The sequence below is a fragment of the Sander vitreus genome, chromosome 11 (assembly GCF_031162955.1).
Source record: "Sander vitreus isolate 19-12246 chromosome 11, sanVit1, whole genome shotgun sequence".
In the NCBI taxonomy this organism is placed as follows: domain Eukaryota; kingdom Metazoa; phylum Chordata; class Actinopteri; order Perciformes; family Percidae; genus Sander; species Sander vitreus.
Genome location: NC_135865.1, coordinates 162,099 through 188,772, shown reverse-complemented (window position 1 = coordinate 188,772; position 26,674 = coordinate 162,099). Strand labels below are relative to the sequence as shown.

General features: G+C 41.1%; 1 protein-coding gene and 1 non-coding gene across 2 annotated transcripts in view; one reads left to right on the top strand and one right to left on the bottom strand.

Moving 5' to 3' along the window:
* The window catches only part of clasp1a (cytoplasmic linker associated protein 1a), a 95,411-nt gene that overhangs the window by 41,584 nt on the left and 27,153 nt on the right, over positions 1-26,674 (bottom strand). The window contains exons 3-12 of the mRNA XM_078262987.1: positions 24,323-24,401; positions 22,997-23,100; positions 20,636-20,727; positions 19,335-19,410; positions 18,571-18,668; positions 16,124-16,194; positions 1,757-1,897; positions 1,435-1,508; positions 1,040-1,132; positions 797-942 (exon numbers count right to left, since the gene is read on the bottom strand). Coding sequence (XP_078119113.1) covers positions 797-942; positions 1,040-1,132; positions 1,435-1,508; positions 1,757-1,897; positions 16,124-16,194; positions 18,571-18,668; positions 19,335-19,410; positions 20,636-20,727; positions 22,997-23,100; positions 24,323-24,401 — 974 coding nt within the window. The remainder of the gene's footprint in view (positions 1-796; positions 943-1,039; positions 1,133-1,434; positions 1,509-1,756; positions 1,898-16,123; positions 16,195-18,570; positions 18,669-19,334; positions 19,411-20,635; positions 20,728-22,996; positions 23,101-24,322; positions 24,402-26,674) is intronic.
* LOC144526084 (U4atac minor spliceosomal RNA) lies at positions 24,787-24,913 on the top strand. The gene has a single exon (XR_013502732.1). It is a non-coding gene; the product is annotated as a U4atac minor spliceosomal RNA (small nuclear RNA).

Here is a 26,674-nt window from a genome sequence, read left to right as displayed (position 1 = left end):
ATTTGCTCTATGCTCTCACTTGGAAGTTCTCCTGTGTTCTCTCTCTCCTCTTGTTTCTTTCACACTTTCAGCAATCTAACACAATGACAATTAGAGATTCGGAAAATATTGTATAATAATTGACAACCTTATTATGTACTTACCTAGGGAAAATGATTGTCAGTATCAAATACAGTGTGTTCAAATGGACATAAAACCACAATGTAAAGTTTCACTTAATAGGTGCTATATCTCTACATTAGGATATTAATATTAATCAGAATCAGCTTTAATGGCTAAGTGAGTGTGAACACATGCAGGGAATTTGACTCCAGCTTTTTTTTTGCTCTCAAAGCACATACACAAAAATAGACGTACGGCTAAAAACAATCACAGCAAAGAGTTATATTATTATTCAGAAATCAAAGAAGCAAGACAGTTAAGCCATGTAGAAGCGCATAGCACTCATTCACTGTTGTTTAGGAGACAGGTTGTATTTTTCCTCTTAAATTTTCATTTTTTACCATCTTTACCACTATTTCCCATACCAATGCAAGAATGCAATTCTGGAAGGCGTTGAGTTAGTGGGAATCACAAAAGTCATCTGACTTTATGAATAAGGCTGATGTCTCAAACTGTGTGCTCATGGTGAGAATATGCTGTGTTATGAATGTACTGCTAATCACTGATTTATTAGGTAGTTCTACCATAACAGGTTTTTCAGATTAAAGCTACTGTAAAGTGGAAGTTAACTATTGTGTCCCAAAAACGTTTGGAAATCTGGGCATACTACATCCTCCTGAACCTGGGACCTTACCCCAGTGTGATGCAGGCCTCGCGGACCACCTGTGAGCGCAGGTCTTTAGCGGACAGTTTGAGGGGAGCCTCCAGAAGACGCAGCTGCTGAGGGAAACCCTCGTACTCGGATGCCCCGGCCAGGATCAGAGAACGCACCTTCTTCAACTGGAGAGGAACAACAAAGAACAGACAAAGACATCACTGGATTCATGCACTTCCACTCTGTGTGAGTGTCAGGATGCATTTGGTTTCTGAGTCTTACCGCTAACACTCGGTGCTCCCAGTCATGTTTGTCATCAGACAGCACTTCTCTGATCTTGGTCAGCTGGTCCTCTAGCTCTCTGTTAGAGTAGATCTGGACACAGAGAGATAATGCAATCATTAGCATTAGAATCAGCTATTTTACAGGCACCTTTAGAATTGTAGAAATTTGTCTTGCCAGAAAAAAATCTCACAAAATACATTTTGCCACATTAGAACAAATCTGTTTGTGGTTGTGAGGGGTTCTTGCATGATGCCCATTGTGTGTTTCAATCATGGGTTTCAATCCATCTTGTGACTTTTGTTGAATACCTTCCCTGTCTCTATGTCATATTCCCTCTTGTGCTGGATTTTAAACTAACCAACAAAACCACAACAGTACTTAGCTCACCATACCTGGACTGATGGCACGTCTTCAAAGGCTTTAATGAAATCCTCTTCATCAAGAGCACCGGCAGCGGCTTCTTTCACTTTAGGAAAAAACACAAAAAAGGTATTATGCCTGAGATTTAACATTTCTAAAGAATGATCTAAGCAGCAGGAAAGTGTTTATTTGACACACACACAGTGTCAATCATTACTAGACATATTACTCACAGTGGGGAAAAGTCACAGTTGTAGTATTTACACATTACGACAAAGTATGTTGAAAGTACAGTACAGTATACAGTATATCATATAGCTGTGTGCTTATGTGTGGACTGAACCCCTCCCTCACCTGTGGCCTTGGCTGTGGTGGCTGAGCTGGGTCTTCTAACAGAGCTCATTACAGGCTTCCTGCCACTGGGGGGTGCTTTGGATGATGAAGAGGAGGAGGACCGGCCTCCATCCACAGAGTCTTCATCCTCAAAGTTCTTATCTGCAGCGACAGAGGTAGAAAAGGGAAAATGTATAATGTCAAAAAAACATGCTGATTAAACCTTACAAAATCCTCCTAAGGATAATGGCGAGTGTTATTCACTTGATGGCTCAATGACTTTGTGAGAGATATTTCCTGTTAAGAATCAATAAAGACATCATTATTCCTTAATCATTCAGAGACACACCGCTCCCCTCAGAGGTGTTCTTTCCTGGTTAGTACAAGAGCCCATAGTGAAATGCATCATCATTCTCTTCTTGTTAATCTGCCTACAATAAACCCTGAGTCATCTCTGCATTGTATGACCTCTGCCTGCATCAGGGATGAACGCAGTCAATCTGTCAGCTCGGGTATATGTATCTATTCAACCTTTATCTATCCATCCATCTTACTTTAATCTGGTTTGGCAGCCATGCATCGATACATGGCCCCCCCTGTCACCTGCCCAACGTGACCATTCACACGGGGGATTAGCCCGAGGCAGATATGACGCTGCTGGGTGGTTGCCGTCAGCTGAGGCATGGCAACAACGGAAATGTTTGCAGTGTAGGTCATTGTCTATTTTTGATGTAAAGAAACATAATTCATTTAAAAACAATTTCTCAATCCATTTATCAGAAAGCATGTGTCCCTATAGGAATGAAGCCTACCCCTTTTAGCTGCACATAAAACATTGCTTTCATCCGTGGATCCAAGTCACATTCATTGATACAAATTTGAAAACATCACAGAACAGTGATCAGGCTAATACACAAAAACCATCTCCTTAAATGTCTTGTGCTGCAAAGAGTACCATGACCATGACACTGCATCTCACAGATGAAGAGAAACCACAAAAACAAAGTGGAAGACAGAGACAAAAAGGCAACAGGTTGAGAGAGGAAAAGGTGGAGACATGAAAGAGACATACATCCAGAGAAAGCAGAGCAAAGACCAAGAAATCAGCGGAAGCAAAAGCAAGTGAGAAGAGAACAGAGAGGGTGAAAAAGGAGAGATTAAAAGGCATCATTCTTACGAGCACAGATTTTCTTGCAAATCAGCTTCCTTAGCATGTCTCTGCTGCACCCTCTCGCTCTAACACGCTCTCTCTTTTTCACCAGGCATCTGTTGACACGATGTGTGTGTGTGTGTGTGTGTGTGTGTGTGTGTGTGTGTGTGTGTGTGTGTGTGTGTGCTCTGCATGTGCCTCTGTTGCACGCTGAGCTCTGACAAAGTGCCAGACTGACCACCCCTTAAGCCTTCCTCTCTGAGTTCATCAGTGTGTGTGTGTGTGTGTGTGTGTGTGTGTGTGTGTGTGTGTGTGTGTGTGTGTGTCTCACTGGTGATGCTGTTGGACTGTAGGGACTCTCATGGTGAGAAGAGGGAGGGGTCTAATGTTGTGAATTCAGCTGTTTTTACACACAGACAGAGAGACACACACACACTCACAACAACAGCAAATCAGAATAGCACTACTGTGTTTCAAACTAATATTAATACAGTGTCTCAGAATGAGGTCATTACTGAAGATGTGACACACCAGTACGCCCAAATGGAGCGCAGCCACTGTTAATGGTGTGATTTGTCCTGCCCTAACAAGTGTGACAAAACTAAGGGAGGGGGCTGTCAATCAAGCACAGTCTGTACCCGCCCACACAGTCTTGAGAGGAGGTCTGTGTAGGTGGACTATGGGTGTCAATGCTAAACAGCCTTTCTCAGTTTTGGGTTGGGGCCAGTTTTGGGTATTGGTAATATAATTTATAATATACATTGCTGCAGATATATCAGTAACAAGAAAAGGTGGTATATAAATGCTTAATATATGGTAGGTATGGAGGTATTTTAGAAACACTTTCATAGTAGTTTTTCCCAACAGAGAGCACTGATAACTTGACTTGGTCATCATAGTCACATTCAATCTGAAAACCGTGTGCAGTTTTGTTACGGTTTCCGGGTTGAAATACATGTTTCTTCAAAACGGGCTTTGAGGTACATTTTCTCTCATTTGGTTGGTGTGTCAGAGGTGTTACCCAATCAGCAGTGACATGTATACCCCGCCGTATTAAAAAGGCAGCGCGCTTGCGTAACACAAAAGGGTTAAATCTACATACTGTTCTTGCCACAAAAATCTGTTATCTATCAGGCTATAGTTTAAAACATGTTCCTTGAAAAACTCATAAAATCCTAATTTGATTTTAGTGAACTTCTACTTGAGCTTTTTCCTTTGATTATAGGCACAGTGGTGATGCAGTCTATCCTTGGTGGAAAGGTTTTGGTAAAATGAAACCGAACATAATAAAAAAAAAATGCAATGACTTAAGCAAAGATTTCAAACTAGCTGGGTACCAAAAGTATTGGCACAACAAATGCACAACTTGCAGAGGTTCTGTGCAGCACACAAGTCAATGTAAACCCAGCTGGCTTCACAAGACTATACATAATTATTTTTAATACATCAAGTACGATCAAAGGAACAAAAGAAATTTAACTCCCAGCTACAGTGCAGCTTTATTGGAACAGAGTTCAGTGTTGCCCCTTCTACCAGAAAACACCAGACATAAAGGCTGGCTTTGCCATTTGATTAGGAAATGATCCTGAGCTAAACGCTCCAAAAACATATATGAGCTCACTCCGTCTGATCCCCACCTCTAAAGGTTAATAACTTTAGCACCTTAACAGAAATCACTGCGCTCTGCCACACTTAAAAGTATTGATTACAGCTGTCAGAGGGGGCTGTTCTCCCCAGTGCTGACATAAATGTCGAGGTAATTTATCTGTGTGTAAGGGGAGCAATTAGAGCTGCGTGCAATATGCAATGAGCAACCAGATGCACACGTACACACACGTACACACACACACACACACACACACACACACACAAAGTATATGGTCAGGTCCATTTCAGGAATCAAGGATGTGCTACCTTCTATGTGCACTAGGTGTCAGGATACACTGCGAACTGCCAACACATTGAAGTACTCAAAGTTGCTGAAGCTGCATTGGCATCAGCAGAGCCACCAGTAATCTGTCCCTGAACCACAGATTTATATAATAGGAAGGATTTTCTCTCCCCTCGCTGTACTCTTTAGAAAAAGAATAGAAGCCCAAAGACATGAGGGTGAAGAGAACGTTCAGGAAAGCAAAGTTCTTCGAATGGGGGAGACGCTTATATACGCTATAATGTTGTGTACTGCCTGACAGGGAGGTGGTCTCTCTCATAGTCTCCCTTTTACTGCTTTCACCTCTTCCCCTTTTAACCTCCTCTGTCCCTGCAGCATTCCTATCCTTGTCTCTCTCTCTCTCTCTCTCATTATTTACTCATTTTCTTTTGTTGTGTCTCAGTCCCCCTCCTGATGGGTTTCCCACCAGGTTCCGGGCCTTGCCCATCACACAGGCTGTGGTTTAGCCTGTGGCCTGTGGGCTTACATAAGAGACAGATGACTGGTGATCAGTGTTATGTCATAAACAAAGATGTCGTGTTTTGCTGACACACCAGAGAGGCTGCAGGCAGGGCAGAAAGTTAACCTTCTGACTGCAAGTTATGGATTGATAAAATCCAAAACATTTACCAGTAATTTGCCTTGATTTGTTTCTCATTTTATTTTCTCCCACACCAACTACACCACATGAGTTTTGGTCCCTGAGAAGGCTTGCCTCTACAAGGGACAGGCTTGCTCTGACTGTATACTGTGGCTGCTGATGATGATCAGGGGGTTTGTATTGTTAGTATGTCATTTGCTCTTCGCCTAGATGCAGTAGGAAGACCCACACACTCCCAAAAAGGAAAGATATAAGAAGGCTTTGATTTGTTCATCTATCAGAAAATGCTGATTGAGCCTCTGAAGTTAAAATTTGGCCGGTTCTGACAAGCACTGCTCCAAAGCCTCATTAAACTGCACACTAGAAACGCTGAGTGTCTCGGCAGAGCACCCAATAGGTGATCACCTTCGCCAATTAGCTGGTATGTTTGCTGGGACAGGGAGGAAAGATCATGACATAAGAGCAAAAATAATCAACACTGTGTCAAAAGTGTCCACAGACAGCTTTATGTATCTGCCCATCTAAAGCTTAACTGGACATAGGCAACCACAGAATAATGCATAGCATTGTCAATTCTTAATATGATGTGCTGTATTCAGCAGCAACACTTATAAAACTAATGTTTTTTGTTCATTGATAACAAAAAAAATTAATCAATAAAATCAGTCAATAAAATTTCCAAACATAGGAAAATGTATTTCCTACAGCATCAATAAATGTCTTCAAATAGCTTGTTTTCTCTGACCAACAGTCCAAAACCCAATGACTTTCAATTAACAATGATAAAACACTATGAAACATGCAATGTTTCTGATTTACTGTGTAAAGAGAAAGGCCATTCAGTGTGGGAGTGATATTTTGACAGCACACAGACAGAACAGAAACACATTATTGTAGTCTGACTTGTTCTGAGGACAATGAGCTGGCTGTCCCATTAAGACTTTACAATCAACTGAAGAAATGAGGAACAGAAGCAGAGAATTGACTTTCAATGGCCATGTAAGGCCACCAGGCAGCTGTTTCTGCATGTGAGTTGATTCCAGCTTGCCTACTGATTTTAAAGCAAATTATTCAGAATCTTTCATGAAATAAAAAAGGCGTAGTCAGCCTTGATCCAGCCTAATGTATCTGCTGTCACTGCAACATTCAGGACTTTCTTCTCAGCTCGTCCTAAAAGCTTGAATATTAGTGTTCTTTATTTTGGGTGTGTTCTGAGTTTTGCTGAGCTATATCTGCATCCATCACATTAAATATGTCCCTGTAAAACAAGGCAGCAACGTACTCAAACGATTTTCATGGTGTTCATTTTCCACCACACTACCACAAATGGGGACGATTGGCATAAGCCATGAGTCTCTCATTCATCTCTTCCTACACTGCGTGCCTTCAGTGAGAGACAGCCAGGCAGCAGTCAGATGAGAAACATTCAAATGTAGAGACAGAAGATGGAAGAAATGTAAAAACACAGACAGAGAGCCTGGCAGAGATGGAAGCTGGAGTTACAACCAAGATTACATTTCGAAATGAAAAGTTTACTTGAATGGTACATTGTTCCAAAAAAGATATCCATCCACAACATCCCATAAATGTTTCGGAGTATTTAGGCCCAGTAGGCACATTTCATTGTTTTTATACTTGGGTAATAATGAAAACACTACAACCCAATTCTCATGATACTATTATGGTCATTTCAAAGATTTGCATAAACTGAACTTGACAGCTGGACAGAAACGGAGCTGACAAGAAGAACTGGGTTTGTTTACATGTACAATGTGCACTTAAGCCTACTCACCCCAACTCTCCGTCCCTGAGACTGGTTTTAGTAGTGACTACAGCTATTCAGTTGAGTTGGCATAGATAACCCTGGCCTGCGTCCTACAGCGGCCTTCTATTGGGCCCCTCAAAGACTCCCTGTAATGCTCAGAGTCACTAGGACAGAGGGGCCGCTTGCCCATTTCACTTGGCAGAGAGCATAAGGAAGACAATCACATCATTCAGTACGCTAGTCACAGTTTATACTCTTGTCTTGTTTCTCTCCAGATCACGTTAGCCCCTGACCCTACACACACAGTCTATCTCAACTGTGTACTGGCTATTAAAATCAAAGCAAGCTGCATCTCCTGATCTTCCAAAATAATTTCAGTGATACCTTACACTTAAAGGGATACTTCACCGATTAGCTTTGTATCAGTAGAAACCCGGTAATATTTTCGAATGATCGTGCTTCCCTCCCTCATGCTTCCCCCTGAGACTAGATTTCTCTGTATTATGGGTCTGGAAAAAAGCCTCTGATGGCGCAAAAATCGTCATCGGAGGCATTTTTGCCCAGAGGCTATGGACTACAGCCCGCTAGTTCTGCATGTTTTCAACCAGTCCATAGCGGGTGGGACTGTCACTACCCGATGCGAGTCAAGTGTCAGCCATCTTAAAGCTAAGCTAACAGGCTCTCTCTTTTCAGCAGCAAAATTGCAATTATATGCATTCAAACTACCGCACATGTGTACCAGATCGGAGAATATGCAGGAAACTTTATTACTCGACATACTACGCGAGCTTCGCCTGCTACGGAGACCAGCACCTCAGCCTGCGGTGCCGCTCGATGCCGCTAGCCGGGTAAGGGGACATCGAAAGCGGTGTGCGAGAAAGCGGAAACACGGAACGAGGGCAGGAGTTCAAGTTAGGTGGAAAGCTAATGCTAGCCAGCCACCTGTCCCATCCATCCTGCTTGCAAGTGTCTGCTCATTAGACAACAAACTGGACTACATCCAACTTCAATGAAACTCCCAACGCAAGTTCAGAGACTGCTGTGTTTTTGTTTTTGTGGAAACCAGACTCCGCTACCCAGCTACCAGGCCTGCTAGCCTTCAGAGCAGATGCTGCTCTGTCGGGTAAGAGTGCAGATCCACCTGGCCGTGCAAGCTTCTGTCGCGCCGCGCTCCACTTTATTCCTATGGGTGACGTCAAGCGACTTTAACACGCCTGCAAAGCATCCCGGGAAGGCAGCGCTGCATTTGAAAAAATGCTGCGCGTCAAAAAAGCTGGCTGATGCCCATCTTTATGCAAATGAATCCGTTGAACGTGACGCGACTATCCAGTAAAAGTAGACGTAAATCTTTCAAACTAACCTTTGTCGATCTGAAATGAAGACAGATTCAGCAACTGTATGGCCTATTTCTCGCTTAAAATGTTTTCAGAAACACGTTTCGGTGAACTATTTTCGTAAAATACTAGATCGTATTCTCAACGAGCCGCCAAGACAGTCGGTTTGAAATTCTCGAGCAGCCAGACCCACGTGACGCGTTCGTCCAATCAGCTGCCGGTGAAGGGCGTGGAGCATCAACCATGGATGTATGACATTGCGACACCACGCTTCAGTTGTGTTGCCAAAGTGGATCTGTACTGTAAGACTAGTGGAGGTGGGCTGTGTTAACACGGACTGCCTGGTGCAGAAATGGGGTGCTTGTATCCAACTAACTGCTAACTGCTGGTGGAGTTTGTGAGTGTTTAATGCCGACCATTCTACATTCCACGCAAATTCACGGTAGCGCTAATGCTACCAATATGTTAGCTGAACTTTACGGAGCCTATAATGTATTTTGGATTAAAGCTCCCATATTATGCTCATTTTCAGGTTCATAATTGTATTTTAAGGTTAGAATAGGTTTACATGGTTTAATTTTCAAAAAACACCATATTTTTGTTGTACTGCACATTGCTGCAGCTCCTCTTTTCACCTTGTGTTCAGGTCTCTGTTTTAGCTACAGAGTGAGACATCTTTTCTTCTGTACTATCTGTGTTTGCACTTGCACAGTAGCTGTAGTAGTAGATCATAGATCATGTCAGCTAGCTCCATAGACAGTAAAAGAAAGGTTGTTTCTACAACTTCGGTCAGTTACAAGGCAGGATTAGCTGGGAGACTTCTAAATGAGGGCGCACATGTAAGTAGTTCTTTTGTAGATCATGGTGAACTTGTGTGTGTTGTAGCAGTGCTTTGCCATTGAGAACGAGCTAGCATGCTAGTGCTAGCATGCTAACGGTTGCAGTTAGCCAGCTCGTTTCAGCGATTTACGTAGAAAGCCGTGCAGATTTTGACCAGCTCACCCAGAGACTGAAGGCAGGACACATTCAGAAACCGTATCTCACTCAGAACAGCATGGATGTTTTTTTTCAAAGTTTGTATGCATGTGGAAGCACCAGAGACACAAAATAACACTCCAAATCCCAGAAAAAGTGATTTTTTCATAATATGGGCACTTTAAAGTATAGTTTCAGCATCATTGTAATCATTAATATGCAACTTTGAGCCATGAGTCACAAAAAAAGTGATCTACACCATGCTGCCCTAAAATACAAACAATACTGACTAACTTGTGTGTTTTTAAAGCCTATTTGATGATATATGTACATTTATTAAATATATATTTTAAAATATATTCTAAGAATTATAACAAATAATGAGGGAACAAATAAATACCTATTTGAGCCTTATATTTCCCAAGTATTCACTCTTAAAAAATAAAATCTGGATGCATCACAAAAAATACAGTTCCTAAAAAATGTCTACTATAGAAAAGGTCTATCTTCAGAGCCTCCTCCACACTGTGCAGCAGCCAATAGCATCAGATACAGACACACACGCACACACACACACACAAATAATCCATACACGCATAAGAAAATGCTAAGCTCCTTGCAAAGAAGTGCACTCACTCTGTGTGTGTGTGTGTGTGTGTGTGTGTGTGTGTGTGTGTGTGTGTGTGTGTGTGTGTGTGTGTGTGTGTGTGTGTGTGTGTGTGTGTGTGTGTGTGTGTGTGATGATCAAAGGGCTCCTTAGAATAAGCATTCAACCCCCACTGGTGTTAACAATTTCCTACAAGGTGCACAATATAATACCACACACACACACACACACACATATATAGACTTGCATGCACACACAGTGCTCAAGCACCCACGCAGACACAGTGGCACTTGTGTCATACTAAATCCATGAGCAGGCCTAGCTGTAGCAGTCTAATAATCCTGGGAACCAATTTTACCTTCAGAGCTCTCAGAAGAAGCATGTTATTTCTGCTTTTAGAGATGGATCCCAATGTGATTTCACGTACATGAAAAAGTATCTCATCATTTATATCAGTGCCAGAAGTAAAATCACAGCTAAGTCATTTCAGCAGGTTTTTTCATATGATTATCTGCAAAAGCTTAATCCCTGACACAATGGGACTTAAAGTGACCAATGCAGACCTGCTCATCATAGTAGAACACTGGGGAAAAAACAGACTTGCAATGTACGCAATGTAAATGTAACCGCAAAGCACTAGTTTTGAAGATGCTCATGCACGCACACACACACACACATATAAATACACACAACGCCTCAGGGATTAAGCCAATTACAAAGGGGTTCTGCCATTGTGTTAATGAGACTGGGAATGCATTGGCTGATGTTCCGTAATCACGACCAAACTCCCACATTCAGAGTTTCCTGTTTTAATACTGCTGGCCAACAATACTCTCGGTGGTTATAAATACTGCCTCTATTTGAAGCTTCAGTTTGCATTATGCATTGATCTGCTATAAATGATCCCATACAGAACCAGACAGACCCATAGAAACTCTGACAACACCGACAAGCCCACTTAAGTGAGAAGTGAGTTACAGTAATAATCACATATCTGTTATTTAACAGACTACATTTATTTAACAAGATTGCTGTGTACAGAAACATTCATGATATTATTTATAGTTAATTGAGAGTATAAAATCTCAAAATGCATGGTGTCCCAGATTCTCATTTATTCATTTAACTGTTTAATTCCCTTCTATACTGACACCAGCATGAATGAGTAATAAATACTCTTATCAGTGCTTTGGATCAGCCAATCAAGCTAATGAAGTACTAAAGATCTACAGATTGAGATCTGTGCACTTTTTGATTTTTGTATCTGTGCTGCATTATTCTAAGAGGGTTATAATGAGATCAATTCATTGCAAGAGTAATCTTAAAATGCTGCTGAACACATTCTGCGGTAAAGATTGATCAAGTTCAGACTCAGAGATTCTAATAACACATGCAAAACGTATTCCTGGTGTTCAATTTAAATGAAACCTACAAACATCACCCCCCCTGCTGTGGCAGCGACACTGGGAGCAATGCAATAACAATAGTCTGATCTTATTAAACCTGCACCACGAGTTCTAAAACATGTAGATAAATATATAGTGCCCATTTACTCACAAACATTTTGAGGAAGATAAGTAGTTTGTTACTATTATTGTATGCCACATAACTATAGTTGGTGGTAAACAATGCCAGTTAATGGCAGTGAAGTGAACACTTTTCTTACACTTTATAGGGTTTTAGAGGCAATAGAGGGCAAAGGTGTTCCAACAAGTAATCAGAAATGAACCAGATTATGAATGGATTGCATAACACAGAATTACGCAAATTATGTCAACTGTTTGGAACAGTTGACATTAGGGCTGCACAATATATAGTTTTTCTATCGTCATCGCAATATCAACTGGCGCAATATACATATTGCGAAAGGCTGCAACACATCTCAAAAGACAATCCGAGATTTATTCTTTTTATTATTGGTGCCTTTTATATTCAATTCAATGTTCAATTTGTTCAATAAAGAATGTCGGGAATGATTTCCTTTAGTTTGTTTTAAATTCAACAAGCAAATTTGTTGTATTTTAGAACAATACTGAAAGCAGCAGAAAGGCAGAACTGAGTACACTTTAATATCTGTTCATTTATCGCAAGTATTATCGTTATCGCGATATTCAACATTTCCCCATATCGCATATTTTACTCATATCGTGCAGCCCTAGTTTACATATTTACAGTAACTCTCTCAGCTCTCATTATTTTGCCAGCATTGGACTGAGATGAAACAAGTTTCAGGCAAGCTGTCGCTGAAGGCTCTGAGAAGAGGAGACATACGCAGCAGAGACAGTCTCCTCTGACGGAGATATGAATGAGAGAGTACAGAAGATGTTACCTTCTTCACACACACCTAGCTTCATTACATAACAAGACCGAGTCAATATACAGCTGTACAGTAAGAAAATAAAGATTACATAAGAGTTCAAACTGTTATTTTCTACTTATCGAACAGTCCTCCGTCACTCCTCCACATGCACAGACACACGTACAGCCACTGGGTGGACGGATAATCTCTACGCCATTTAAATCTGTATGAACATGTGTGATCTGACCTTAGCAAAGACACAACTCATTCTATTTCCAGTCTTACCTTCTCCAGCTGTCATGGTGCAAAGTCGCCCTCAGCACTGAAGCCAGAGAGGAATGCTGCTACACCGCTGATCTCTCTCTCTCTCTCTCTCTCTCTCTCTCTCTCTCTCTCTCTCTCTCTCTCTCTCTCTCCTCTGCCCTATATCTCTCGCCCACTGTGGTGCAACAGAAATGGCTGCTTTGTTTTGCACTCTTTCCCTCCCTCTCTTCTATCTACCCCTCTACAATCTCTCTGCTACCCCCCCATCTCTCTCATGAGAAGATTTGTACACCTATCACCAGTATCAAGACAAGACAGAATTAGGGAATTTTATGTCTTGTAGAAACATTCACAATTAATGTCCAACGTAGGGTTTTTTTCTGATAGTGTGTGGATATAGATGTCCACATACATTTATCCATATAGCTAACTTTTAACTCTAACTCAACCTTTACATCACTTGCAAGAACTCCTCTCTTTATGAGAGTTTATTTTTGAAACTCATTCTCTGTCGACATTAACACCAGGCAGACATTCTTCACAGCTCTGAGGCAAATGGATTCAAATTAAAATGAGTCGTCATCTACCGTCACTAAGTCAATTCCAGTGCAGGCGTGAAACAGAGAAGTCGAGCCTGTGAGGAGCCAAGCAGCTGATGAATATGATGCTCGACCGTCTAATAACTGCAAAAGTGAGTCATGTTTGCATATTTCTCTTAACTTTCCAAATGAACTGTCAGCAACTCTGCTTAAAGTTGACTGGGACAGACTCATTAGGAATCACATTCAGCATTATTAATCTGAAAATAAAAGATATATCTATATATAAGAGTGTCCATTCATATCTCCTACACAGGGAAACAAGATTCTCATAGTCAAATCTTACATTAACGCTGATTATCAAGCAATAGCCTCTACCCAGGAGCAGATTGTTGGACTTGTGTTATACAGTAAACTATGTAGAAAGAAAGAATAAGTTGTTTGTTCATTACATAACTTATTGGATGCGTGTTCTAATCTGCTTTGCTCTGATTAAGTTATGAAATAATGAATTACGTTATTGGAAAGTTAGAGACAAAAGACATAATGATCAAAATCAATCCAGCAGAGGCTGAGATATCCTGACTTTTAGTCTCTAGTATGGGTCAAGCTCCAAAAATGCTACATCCTTCAATTCCCAAGATGCAATTCAATAGCATATTTCTAATATATTATTTTAGACACTCCATGCGTAAATGCCAACATCTTTAAAATTCTACAATTTGTAATGTTTTTATATAATAATAATAATAATAATAATAATAATAATAATAATAAACATCACTATGACATCATCAGGGTTTAGAGAAAGCTTGTGCAAAGCCACAGAAGATATTAGACAGCTGTGTCCATGACCAGTAAACTGAGTGAGGGAGTGTCCCTTTAATGCTGGAATGAACTGAAGGAGTATATTGTACACTGTCACATCCAAATATGTTACCGACATAAAGCTAGTGAAAACTGCAGTGTGACAATTTCTCTGTGAGCTACAGTATGACCCTGCAGAAAAGTCCTATTCACAAAAAAACGGAAGTCAGTTTCAGTCAGTTAAAGCACAATTCCGGCGCAAAACGAACCTAGGGGTTAATAACAGATGTGTACCCACTCGATTATTCTCTGGGACATGTTTTCATGCTAATCGAATGTGTTTGTAGCTTGAAAGACGCTAGCGCGGACCGCTGATTAGCTTACAACGCTAGTATTCGGGGCACAGGGAACGTTTTACGTTTTTTAATAAACTGTCTGTACACAACTTGTAAGCTGATTAGCTTACAAGTTGTGTACAGACAGCTTGAAACAAGCTAGCGCGGACCGCTGTTTCAAGCTACAAACACATTCTATTAGCATGAAAACATGTCCAGGAGAACGATCGAGTGGGTACACATCTGTTATTAACCCCTAGGTTCATTTTTGAATTGTCCTTTAAGTTCACTTTAAAATGTTTGTTATTAAAATAATCTGTGAGTCCAGTTTGTTAAATGTGAATATGTTCTAGTTTCTTCTCTCCTCTGGGACAGTAAACTGAATATCTTTGAGTTGTGGACAAAACAAGACATTTGATGACGTCATCTTGGGCTTTAGGAAACACTGATTCTGACATTTTATAGACCAAACAACTAATCCATTCATCGAGAAAATAATAAATAGCGTGATTTATTAAGTTGTTGTGGCAGTTGAACTCCACATGGGAAATGTTGTGGATGGTAGCAGGAAGGTGATGCTGCAGACTGTTTTGAAACGCTGAGCCCTGTCTGATTCTATTCTCCTTGGCTCAGCTGTTGTCGCTGTAAATGCAATGTGGATGCAGTCAGCTGTAATGGGACAGAGTCAGCAGTTAGGATGTCAGGGCCATTTCACCTGCACAGAGGTCACAACTCTACAAACACACATACCACACATAAGTGGACAAATACATCTGCCTCTTTAATGTAATGTGTGTCTTTTTGCGGTTTTGTCCTGTCGATTATGATATATGTATACAGTTTAGAGGGATGCTTCTGGAAGTCTGTTTTGGTCATTGGCTCCACATAGGGACATCTGAAAGCTCCGGTGCACGCCCACCTCCTGTGGAGAAATCTCATCCCCTCTAGCCCCAGGCTGTCCGTCTGGTCTGTAACCCCCCTTCTTCCTCCACACACAAAGCAATACACACACGCTCGCAACAGGGAAAACAAGCAGGCACAGCCCAATGCATTGTAACGGAAAGACGAGTGGTGATACAGGAGAGAAGGACACTAGCCGTGTTTCCATCAACGTATTTTTATGCACATTTTAAAGTATCGCATTACAAAATGTTGATGGCAACGGAAAAATCCCAAAAACTTCCTCAAATTCGCAAAAAAGGTTTTACACTCGAAAAAGAGTTAATGCGCAAAATGGGAGATGGTGATAAGTTGTGACGTAGCGAACATGTAAGTCACACGACTATAGACCCAGTATCCATGGGGTAAGAATCGGGATACGGGTCCAATCCAGTGCAGCGTACACTTGTGGCACAAGGTGCGTAGTGGAGTTGCGGTGCGCTATAGCCTGAGCCTCAGCCACGTCGGGGTAAATTGACGAATTGGTTCAACAGCTTGAATCGTATGGCCCTGCACCCTGCGTTTACACAGCGGTGAACGGTTGTCTCGCTGACACCAAATGTCTCTGCCACAACCCTGTATTCTGATAAATAACATAAAAAAGCTCTACCATCAGATAGTTCTTACATTTTCTCCTGCAGCACATCAACGTAAGCAATAAGAGGATAGACATTTGACAAGACTATTTCTGAATGACTTGATGAACAGTATTGCTTGATTTTAAACTGTGGGTATACTTTGTTGATCGATGCATATCAAAAAGGTTGCACATAACAAAAACAAAAGCAATATCTGAAGCTGCAACATCAAGCTAACATAATGACACACAAGAGGAACACTCACCTGAACCAGAGGATACCATCATGTTCCCGGATCTTTGGACTTCATCAAATTTGCTGAAGATTACATTCAACCTGTAAAAGAAAAAAGAAATAATGTGCAAACATGTGGTGGTAAATATGTAAAGAGGATACAAAATAAAAGACAAAAGGAAAGGGGAGTAAAAAACAAAGTGTGAGAAGATTGAAGCGGAGAGAATGATGGGCTGTAAAAAAGGACCCTGGACCAAAATAATCAGCGTCTAAAACTGCCACACTCATGACAAACTGGCACCCAGGCCAGAGAGAGGAATGCAGAGGAATATTGTCCGGTGTAAAAAAGGACCAAGAGCACTAAAAGGTAAAAGAAACATTCTCCACATGTCAGCTGGCATGTAGTCTCACCTTGCCAGACCTGTCTCCACAGCTGTGTGGAGTCAGGTCTGGCTACACCACAGATGGATTCTGGGATAGGACAAAAAAACGCTCTGGGTTGTTTGCATTTATTTAAACCAATCACAATCGTCTTGGGCGGCACTAAGCTCCGGATGCAGAGACGGTGGCTCTGCTAAATAGTCTCAGGAAGGAACTTGTTTTGGTGGAACATTTGAAAACGCCACATACAATATTAAATGAAGTTAACTGTACACACAATACAGTAATATGAGCTATTTAAATTAACCAGATACATGGTTAAACCTCATTTGCTCTTACCAGTGTATCTCCCTGTGTACTTCGTCCACAGCAATCCCACCAATCAGTCCCAAAACATCCCAGTTAGAGAGGAAATGCCGTAAACATTCTTTAAATCTTTACAATTATTCCCCAAAAAAACCAAGCAGGCCTGCCTTGTTGCAAAATTGAAAATATCTTCAAAACTTGACATTTTCAGCGTGTAGCTTGCTAGCTCAAAGATTGCTGTTGTTTCCCGAAGCGAACAGATTTTGAGAACGGCGACACACAGAGAGCAGAAGGTGAGTGGCAAAGCCTAGTCTATATCCACGACGTCCCACTTCCGGAACGTTACCTTCCTCTTTCTTTGTATTGGCATTTTAAACTCCGGTGGATTTATGAGGACTATGGTTAACTGCTCCTCAGATCTCTGCAGGGTAAATCCAGACAGCTAGCTAGACTATCTGTCCAATCTGAGTTTTCTCTTGCACGACTATTTTACAGCGGCTCCGTGCGGAGCTTAGCACCGCCCATGACAATTGTGATTGGTTTAAAGAAATGCCATTAAACCAGAGCACATTTTTCTCCCATCCCGGAATGCTGTGTGGACTAGCCAGACCCTCCTCCGCTCCGCAGCGTGTTGATGGTCTGGCAAAGCGAGACTAGGCAAAGCCTGATATGCTGTCAGGATGTATCCTGGTAATGTACTTTCCTTGATCCAGAATAGATGGCATGTGATATAAAAAAAGACATACAGCTCATCCAAACCTAACCTATGAAATTCTGGCACCCTGTTCAAAGGGCGTGTTCAGGGTTGGTTACAAGACAGATGACTATAAATCAGATTTAGTGGCTGGAAATTCAGCTGTGGTGTTCTGTCATGAGCTTATATCAAATATATCAAACACAAGGAATGAAAAAGGCATAGAGTAACTTCTGCAGTCTGAGGTGAAACCTAAAAAAAACTCATGCTCATTGGAAATGGGAAGCTGAGGAAGTTTTTAACAGGAATATAAATAATCACAACCCAAGGTTGTCTGAAATCTTCTGGATTCTATGGAAGGCGAAAAAGAAATACAGTCACCTTAATAACTATTTCTGATTCTCTAAAGAAATTTAACCTGACTGTGGAGCTGCAACTTTATTGCACAGCTGTTGTATCGCATTTTCTTAAGATAGGTGTACCCGAGAAACTGGCAACTGAGTGTAAAGCTCCCCTAGTAGATCAGTGTTCTAAAGCTGCGATGTTTAATTCTGCCACTAGTGGGAGAACCACCGTGTTGTAGCCTGCTACCTCTATGTTTTCACATATAAACTCCGGACAATGTCCGAGGAATCAGGTCCCAACATAGTCTAGAGTCTCCCTTTCTCACATGTAGCACACAAAAGGATCACCTTCTTCTTCTTCACCCTCAGATGTTTGTTTTCTTCGGGTTTCAGGTTTTGCACTAGCTGCATGCTGCCACTAACACGCCCACTCTCTAGATGTGAATTCTCACATTACTGTAGATCGGACATTACACAGACTTTGTTCTAAGGAGCTGGCAGGGTAAAGACCGTTTGATGTCCCATTTGCCTTCTCACATACAGCTCCGTTGGGTAATGGCTACATCATTTCAGTTTTGTAGTGTATGTGTAGAAGGGGCTTTAGTGTTTAGACATGGGAGAATATCTTCTTCTCACCATCTTCTGTGTGTAGTATAAGTGAGTGAGGAAGGATGCAAAAGCAGAGAAGAACAAACAAGAGAAAAGGATGGAAGGAGTGGGCAGTGATAGGTTAGCAGCTTCCTGTTGTCGTACCGTGACTGTGGCAGGCCCTTTTTGCTGAGATCCATCCTCACCCTCTCACCCACGTGTTTGTAGATCTCCACCAAGCAGCTCATAGCCCCGTCACGCACCTGGTGACCACAACAACAAGTAAAATCATTAACACCTTTGTATGTTGGTCATTCTTGACAGGTTTTCTTTAATCACTTGTTACTCTGACTCATTCAGGGCCTATTTCTTACTTTTGCACTAGAATAATTGGGTTTGGACCTTGTTTCAACACATCAATCCACCATGCTTAACCGTACTACTTAAAGCTGCCACTAGGGGAAGGAACATGAAATCTTCCTCCCAGTGAAAAACCATACTGACAAGATAGAGCCAGGATTTGTTTAAACAACTATTTTCATTATCAATTTATAGTTATCAATTAGTTTGTTTGTTTGATTATTTAATTATGTAGTTCTTAAAATGTCAAATATAACTGCAGTAACCAGAAACCTGAGAATATTTCAATCATCAGTAATCAACAGTAAAACTCTTCCAGATATTTAGTTTCCAACCAAATTAAAGCTAATCCTAACACTTGAGAGGCTTTAACCTGCGGGTTGTTTGGCATTTTTACTTGATTTGATCTTGACTATCAAAATAGTCTTTAATGAATCTGTCATTGCTCTGTGTCATATTGTTTCCCCAAAGTATTGGAATTTCTGACAGCACATGTCCGACTTTAAGGTCCTTAAACCTTAGTATGGAATACATTTCACAGCAGCGGAAAAGTACATGAGCAGGCATACCTGACTTGTGGGGTCCCCCAAGAGGTTACATATGTGGGGAACAATTTTACTGAGGGTCAGGCCTTGAGCTCCGTATCTAGAAAACAAGAATTCAAATAAATTATCTCAATGAACAGATATGGGATATACAGTCATGTGAACAAATTAGGACACCCATGCTAAAGTTGACTAAAAAGAGGAATAAAAAAAATCATCTTTTGGAAATTTATCTTAATGCCTTAATTAAAACAATGAGGAAAAATCCAATCTTTAAGGACACCAATTTTCTTTGTGAATGAATAATGTAACGTAAAATACAGGGGCCATAATTATACATACCCCTATGTTAAATTCCCATAGAGGCAGGCAGACTTTTATTTTGAAAGGCCAGTTATTTCATGGATCCAGGATACTATGCATCCTGATAAAGTTCCCTTGGCCTTTGGAATTAAAATACCCCTACATCATCACATACCCTTCACCATACCTAGAGATTGGCATGGGCTACTTTCCAGAAGATCATCTCTCAATGCAAATCAAACCAGCTTTTAGGCTAACTGAAATAAAACCATGCCAATCTCTAGGTATGGTGAAGGGTATGTGATGATGTGGGGGTATGGTGAAGGGTATGTGATGATGTGGGGCTATTTTAATTCCAAAGGCCAAGGGAACTTTATCAGGATGCATAGTATCCTGGATCCATGAAATAACTGGCCTTTCAAAATAAAAGTCTGCCTGCCTCTATGGGAATTTAACATAAGGATGTACTGACTTATGCCCCCTGTATTTTAAGGAAGAACATTTATTTATTTACGATACATTATTCATTCACAAAGAATTTTTTTTTTAATTAAGGCATTAAGATCAATTTCTTAAAGATGATTTTTTTATTCCTCTTTTTAGTCAACTTTAGCATGGGTGTCCTAATTTGTTCACATGACTGTACGTGTATACACGATATGAGAGCACCTACTGTTCGGACACGGTAGTTGAAATATCAAGAAGTGTTTTATCAAACAAATTTTAGCAAATTATCAAATGACTGCTTGGAAAGTTAAAGCAAATAAGTGTTTTTTTTTTTTTAAAGTAACAAAAAAAAGTGTTTTTTTTTACTTCCCAGAAAGGAGATTAAGTAAAGAAAATGTAACTCGTCAGAATAGATCCATTATATTTCACAAAATATGAATGATACATACTATAAACATGGAGAAATACTGTAGAAACAATGAAATGATATCAAGGAGTATGCAAATAAGGACTTTCTACCATCTTTACCATTACGACCCGTAGAAGGTAAATGGGGCGAGAGGCGTTTGACTCACGTGCTCAGCGTGGCGATGAGGCAAAGGCACACTCCTTCTCTGGTCCTGTTGTTCTTATGTTTGAAGCCTCCCAGCATTCTGTCCCACACATACTGCAACGACACACACCAAAACAATATGCTTTGTTGTTGCTTAATGGATCACTGCAATAACATAGACTATAGGACAGGATATAGACAACAGACAGTTTTTTGACCAAGCCGGGCCACTATGTATGTTCCACTACCTAACTTGATAGCCTGCCACACATCCCATATCACTTTTACCACACCTTGCACCAATTACTGTACAAAAGGTGCTTTAAAGGCTATTCAAAGGTTTAAGTAATAATAATAATAATGATCTATTTGCTGATATTATTGTTTTTCATCTATAGCTAAACCCAACAGTTTTATGTATTATGGATACATTGAAAGGGTATCAGCCGGATGTGGAAAGTAATGAATTACAATTACTCACGTTACTGTAATTGAGTCGTTTTTTTTTAATGTAGTGTGTTTAATGTACTTTCTTAAAATGTGTACTTTTACTTTTACTTTAAGTATGTTTCGTTTGTAGAGTTGTACTTTGCTACATTTTAAATCACATCTGTTACTAAAAAGCATAAATAAAAAAAGAAATCTAACGTTGTTCTGTACTTTGACTTGAGTAGATTTTTATACCGGTAATTTTACTTGTACGTAAATAAAAGTTCATTGAAGTAATAGTACTTTTACTTAAAGTGCTCATATTATGCTAATTTTCAGGTTCATAATTGTATTTAGAGGTTGTATCAGAATAGGTTTATGTGATTTAATTTTCAAAAAACATATTTTTGTTGTACTGCACATTGCTGCAGCTCCTCTTTTCACCCTGTGTGTTGAGCTCTCTGTTTTAGCTACAGAGTGAGACATCTCACTACTGTACCATCTTTGTTGGGAGTCGCACATGCTCAGTAGCTAGGTAAGGACTACTAGCCAGTCAGAAGCAGAGTATGAGGGCGTGCCCTGACAGTACCTAGGTAAGGACTACTAGCCAGTCAGAAGCAGAGTATGAGGGCGTGCCCTGACAGTACCTAGGTAAGGACTACTAGCCAGTCAGAAGCAGAGTATGAGGGCGTGCCCTGACAGTACCTAGGTAAGGACTACTAGCCAGTCAGAAGCAGAGTATGAGGGCGTGCCCTGACAGTAGCTAGGTAAGGACTATTAGCCAGTCAGAAGCAGAGTATGAGGGCGTGCCCTGACAGTACCTAGGTAAGGACTACTAGCCAGTCAGAAGCAGAGTGACATGCTAGCAGCTAGGCGAGCATTATTAGATTCGATTAGATTTGATTCAACTTTATTGTCATTGTGCAGAGTACAAGTGCAAAGACAATGAAATGCAGTTTGTGTCTAACCAGAAGTTAGTAGGTTAATTGTCACCGGGATGCAGAGCAAGAGTTCAGTAGGGTGACAGTCGCAGGAAAGAAGCTTCCTCTGAACCTGCTGGTACGGGTGCGGAGAGACCTGAAACGCCTCCTGGAGTCTTTGATGATGCTGCGCGCCTTACGCAAGCATTGCTTGCCCTGGATGGCCTCGATGGAGGGGAGTGAGGAACCGGTGATGCGTTGGGCAGTTTTCACCACCCTCTGCAGTGCTTTCCAGTCATGGGCAAAGCAGTTGCCATAGCAAACTGTGACACAGTTGGTGAGGATGCTCTCGATGGTGCAGCGGTTAGTTCGAGACCTGTTAGAGACAGGTGGATCTTCTTGAGTCTCCTCAGAAAGAAGAGATGCTGGTGAGCCTTCTTGATCAGGGTAGAGGTGTTGAGGGCCCAAGAGAGGTCCTCAGAGATGTGGACATCCAGAAACTTGAAGCTGGTGACACACTCCACCTCAGTCCCGTTGATGAGAATGGGGGTGTGTGTGCTAGCTTTACACTTCCTGAAGTCCACATTATAACGTGTGTTCCAAAGTGACCACGTTTGTCTCTGAAGTAAAGGCTGGACTACAATAGAGCTGTTTGGAGCAGTCTGTGAACAGTGTTTTCTGTTGGAGATGGTAAGTCCCTTTGGGGGGGGACTTTGGACTTTTTCACTTTGTAAAACTATAACATGCGCAAAAAAGATATAATAAAAATATAATATGAGCACTTTAAGTAGAATATTGTTGTACTCTTCTCACCTCTAACAGGGGTGGGTTGTGTTGGATCACAATATCAAAGGTTTGAGAATCAGATTCATTATAAGAGCTCAGTACGGAACTTTATCACTTCAATGAGCTGTATTTTAACTAAGGCAAATCTACATTAATTATCATTGGAAATAATTCAGGCTGTGTGCTGGAATCCTAAACTCATGGAAAAAATGATCTCTCTCTCTGTGTGTGAGAATGCGTGTTAGTACCTGCGGGCTGGCGGCTTGTTCCATGATCTTTAGCAGCACTGTTTGGTCTTGTTCTCGCACTTGGTCTTTTGAATCTCCCAATCGATCAATAAGGCTGGGCAGAACTGTGGGAAAGAAAACAGGAGGAACACTTCAAAACACTGAACTGAAGAAAAGTAAATCAGATTAGCAGTGGGGAGGAATTCATAAAGATGTGAAGAGTGTTGGGTATTTTACACTGTCAAGAAGTGTTGTCTCGGTGGCTTTGTGTTACTAACTAGAATGCGGATCGGGCCGCATTTTTCTGTCCAAGCCCGGCCCGCGTCCGACAGAGCAGTAACCGGTCCGGCCCGAGCCCAACAGGCGTTAAGATATTTCTGTGTGAGCCCAACACAGTTAAAATCTCATTTTTTTCTCATACTAATGACCCATGTACGTTTGTTTGTGTGGAAAGCTTTTATTAAGCAGCTGTAGGAAGGCATTCAGAAATGTCAACAGATGACACGGGGCAACAAGCTCACGTTAACACAGCACCTACATAATAAGCTTTTTTAAATTTAAAATGTTCAATGACTTATCACGCTGATGTAACCGAGCCTGACCCGAACCCCAACATCATTTCTAAATATCTGTCCCAACCCGGCCCGGCCCGTCGGGCACCGTCGGGTCCCAAAGGGCTCGGTTCGGGTATCCATCCTCTATTACTAACATGTTTCTTGCTATCACATCATTTGACTTACATTTCTAAAAGGCAAAATTGATTTCTGGATGTGTACTTTGGTCGGACAAACCGTCAGGCATCCACAAAAACACAGCCAGAATTGGTTAAGGAATCTGAATTGTAAAGTAAGTGCAGAAATGGGGAGGAGCAGAGAATGGCCAGCGATCAAAGTGATAGTGAGGAGGGAATGATTATCAGAATACACACCCAGCATAATAGAATCTCATTGTTCAGCTATTCAATTTAGAAGAAGGGCAGCTGAATGATAATCAAATCTCTAACCTCACAAATCCTTAAATTCATTCAAAACTGTTTAGTTAAATTGAGAAGCTAGTGAGAATCCCCAGGAGAAAGGGAAATGGTTAACTACCAAGAACATATTATGTTTTGGGACTGATGCTGTGAAATTTAACTTGACAAAAAGTAACCTTAACATTCCACATTTCCTTTTGTTTCTATTTCTTTGTTTTAACAGCTGAATCTCTGAGGCCATAAGAGACACAGGGCTCTGTAAATCCCTCCTCACAAATCTGAGGCACGAGGCTCCATTAAAAAAATTATGATATAATTGATAATGTTTACAATACAGAAACCACACAAAAAATATAAATAAATCTGAGTCTGACCTGTTCCCACGTGGGTCCTAAATCGCTCCTGTAACCGTGTCACTAAGGCAGATAACAGGTCCAGGCCGAGCAGAGCCACCTGGTGGAGACACAGTTAAACACATAAATACATCTTCATACAATTAAAACAAAAAAAGATTCAGAATAAACCACACTGATCCTTACATACAGTTCATAATCACAAATTAATGGAATTATCATTGCTACAGCCATGGCCAAGCCCAGGTTAAAGGCTGTATTAGAAATCTTCTGTTGCAAAGGATTATGGGTAAACAGAACATTTTTATGTCCCTAAGCTTGTGCTGGGTTTATGGATGACATTGAGGTCCTGCAACCTTCACAACATCAGATTGTAAAGACATTTGGGCCCTGAAGAAGCACATAGACCCATGTTGAGTTGTGCACCATGACTATGCACCCTCTGACCAAACATTGATATAAAAGCATAGGCCCCTCCTACTGCAGCTTTCCTTGTCTTGGGGTGAGTGAGCTACTCAATGAACGGGTAGTGAGAGTAGCCCTGCTGACACCATTACAACACAGACGCATCACCTGGGCTCCAGTCCAGGACATGGTGCAATTTTTGGAAACTTTAACTTTGTAAATACAAAACTAAGCATTGAGGGATTCTATGCAGTGGCATATCTTTACTGCCACCAGGTGGCAGTACACTGAACTAACAGTGTATGGAAATAATGCTACAAGAGCATGCAATTCCCAAGGTAGAGCAGGTTTTTTTATGCTGTGTGATTTGATATGACATTTTCTCTGGTGACATAAAAAGCAAATTCCTGTTATTCCTTTTCATGCAACTGTGTTACACTCTGTGCTGAGCCTTGTTTATTATTTGTATATTATATATTATATATTGTTATTTGAATCGGTATTTAACAGGTAAATACACAACAAGACAGATCCCAACCCACAACCCACCCTCCCCTGACATCGTTTTGTGGTTATAAAAAGGAAAAAGAAACTTCCAGAAACAATTAAACAAATAGACAAACATTATACAGTACACCTTCTAGAAAGAGCTACACCTAAAGTCATAACCCTATTACAGACAGAGGTGTAACCTTTTTTCAAAGATCGGTCACCCCAGTCTTTTATATCCTTCAAGTTATTAAATTAACTCAGAAAAGGTCCCCATACCTCGTAGAATTTTGACTTCCCTGCAGGGTATATTTTATTTTGACCAACTTTAAGTGAAACAATACATCTTTCAGCCATCTGGCATGACAAGGAGATCTAGACCCCTTCCAGTTTAATAAAATAAGGCGTCGCATCACAATTAAGCATATACCAATTTGCACTGAAACCAAACAAGGCAGTAATGGGTTGCACATAGTGATACCATTATGCTTCACTTAGAGATCCAAACACTGGCTCCCAGAAAGCACGAACGCTGAGGCAGGCCCAAACCGTATGAAACAGAGGCGTTGTGCTGGCCTTTTCTGCTCTGGAGTCTATTGTCATATACACATTTTCATTTTATGTTATCACATGCATCTTTCTCTCCCACTGGAAGAACAGGTAGTGACATCCCAGCAGGCAGAAGGCCAAGTGTCAACAGGCCTAATCCTCAGATCACTCCCTTTGTTCTCTAACTGGAGGGAATTACAGTCATTAGACTGATGACAGGCCCCATACAAAGACTCGATGAGAGCTCTGAGAGGGATCAGCAGAGTTTAACAAAAAAAAGCTCCACAGAAACTCAACTTCTCCCTTTGAAACTGACCTTAAATCTAGGTTCAGCCCTTCTTAGGAAAGGTCGATGCAGGAGGTATTTCTAACCTTTCTTAGTGAGGCCACTGGAGGTATACACTCTTTTTCTCATTCCCCTTCTGAACTCGGGGAAGTTGAGTCACAAAGGGACCATGGCAACAACTGCAGACACTTTGCAGACAGATGGCTAACTCCCTTTCGCTGTCATCTACACACCGACCCCCCAAAATACAAACACACAGACACACAGACACACACACACGGCCCCCCTTAAGTCTCTAGACCCAAATCTCACAGACATCATCCCTTCCCAAATCCTCCTACAGACGCTCGGTTCTCATTTCTACCCCTATATTAGTATTTTTGTTTGCTACAGCGGAGATCATGACTCTGTATCAGCAGACACAAAATATTAAATAACACCAACCTGGCTATAAACACATCGTATATGAAACATAATGAGACAGGGTACACATGACTGTGTGGTTGAATATAAAGACAAACATCTTTTCAGGGATCATCCAAGGTTCTTTCACTGCTGGCAGTCTCTCTTCATGCCTCTTTTGTTTTGGCTATACAGAGAGCTACCAACCCACAGCCTAAGGTTTTCCATAACCTGACCTTTTC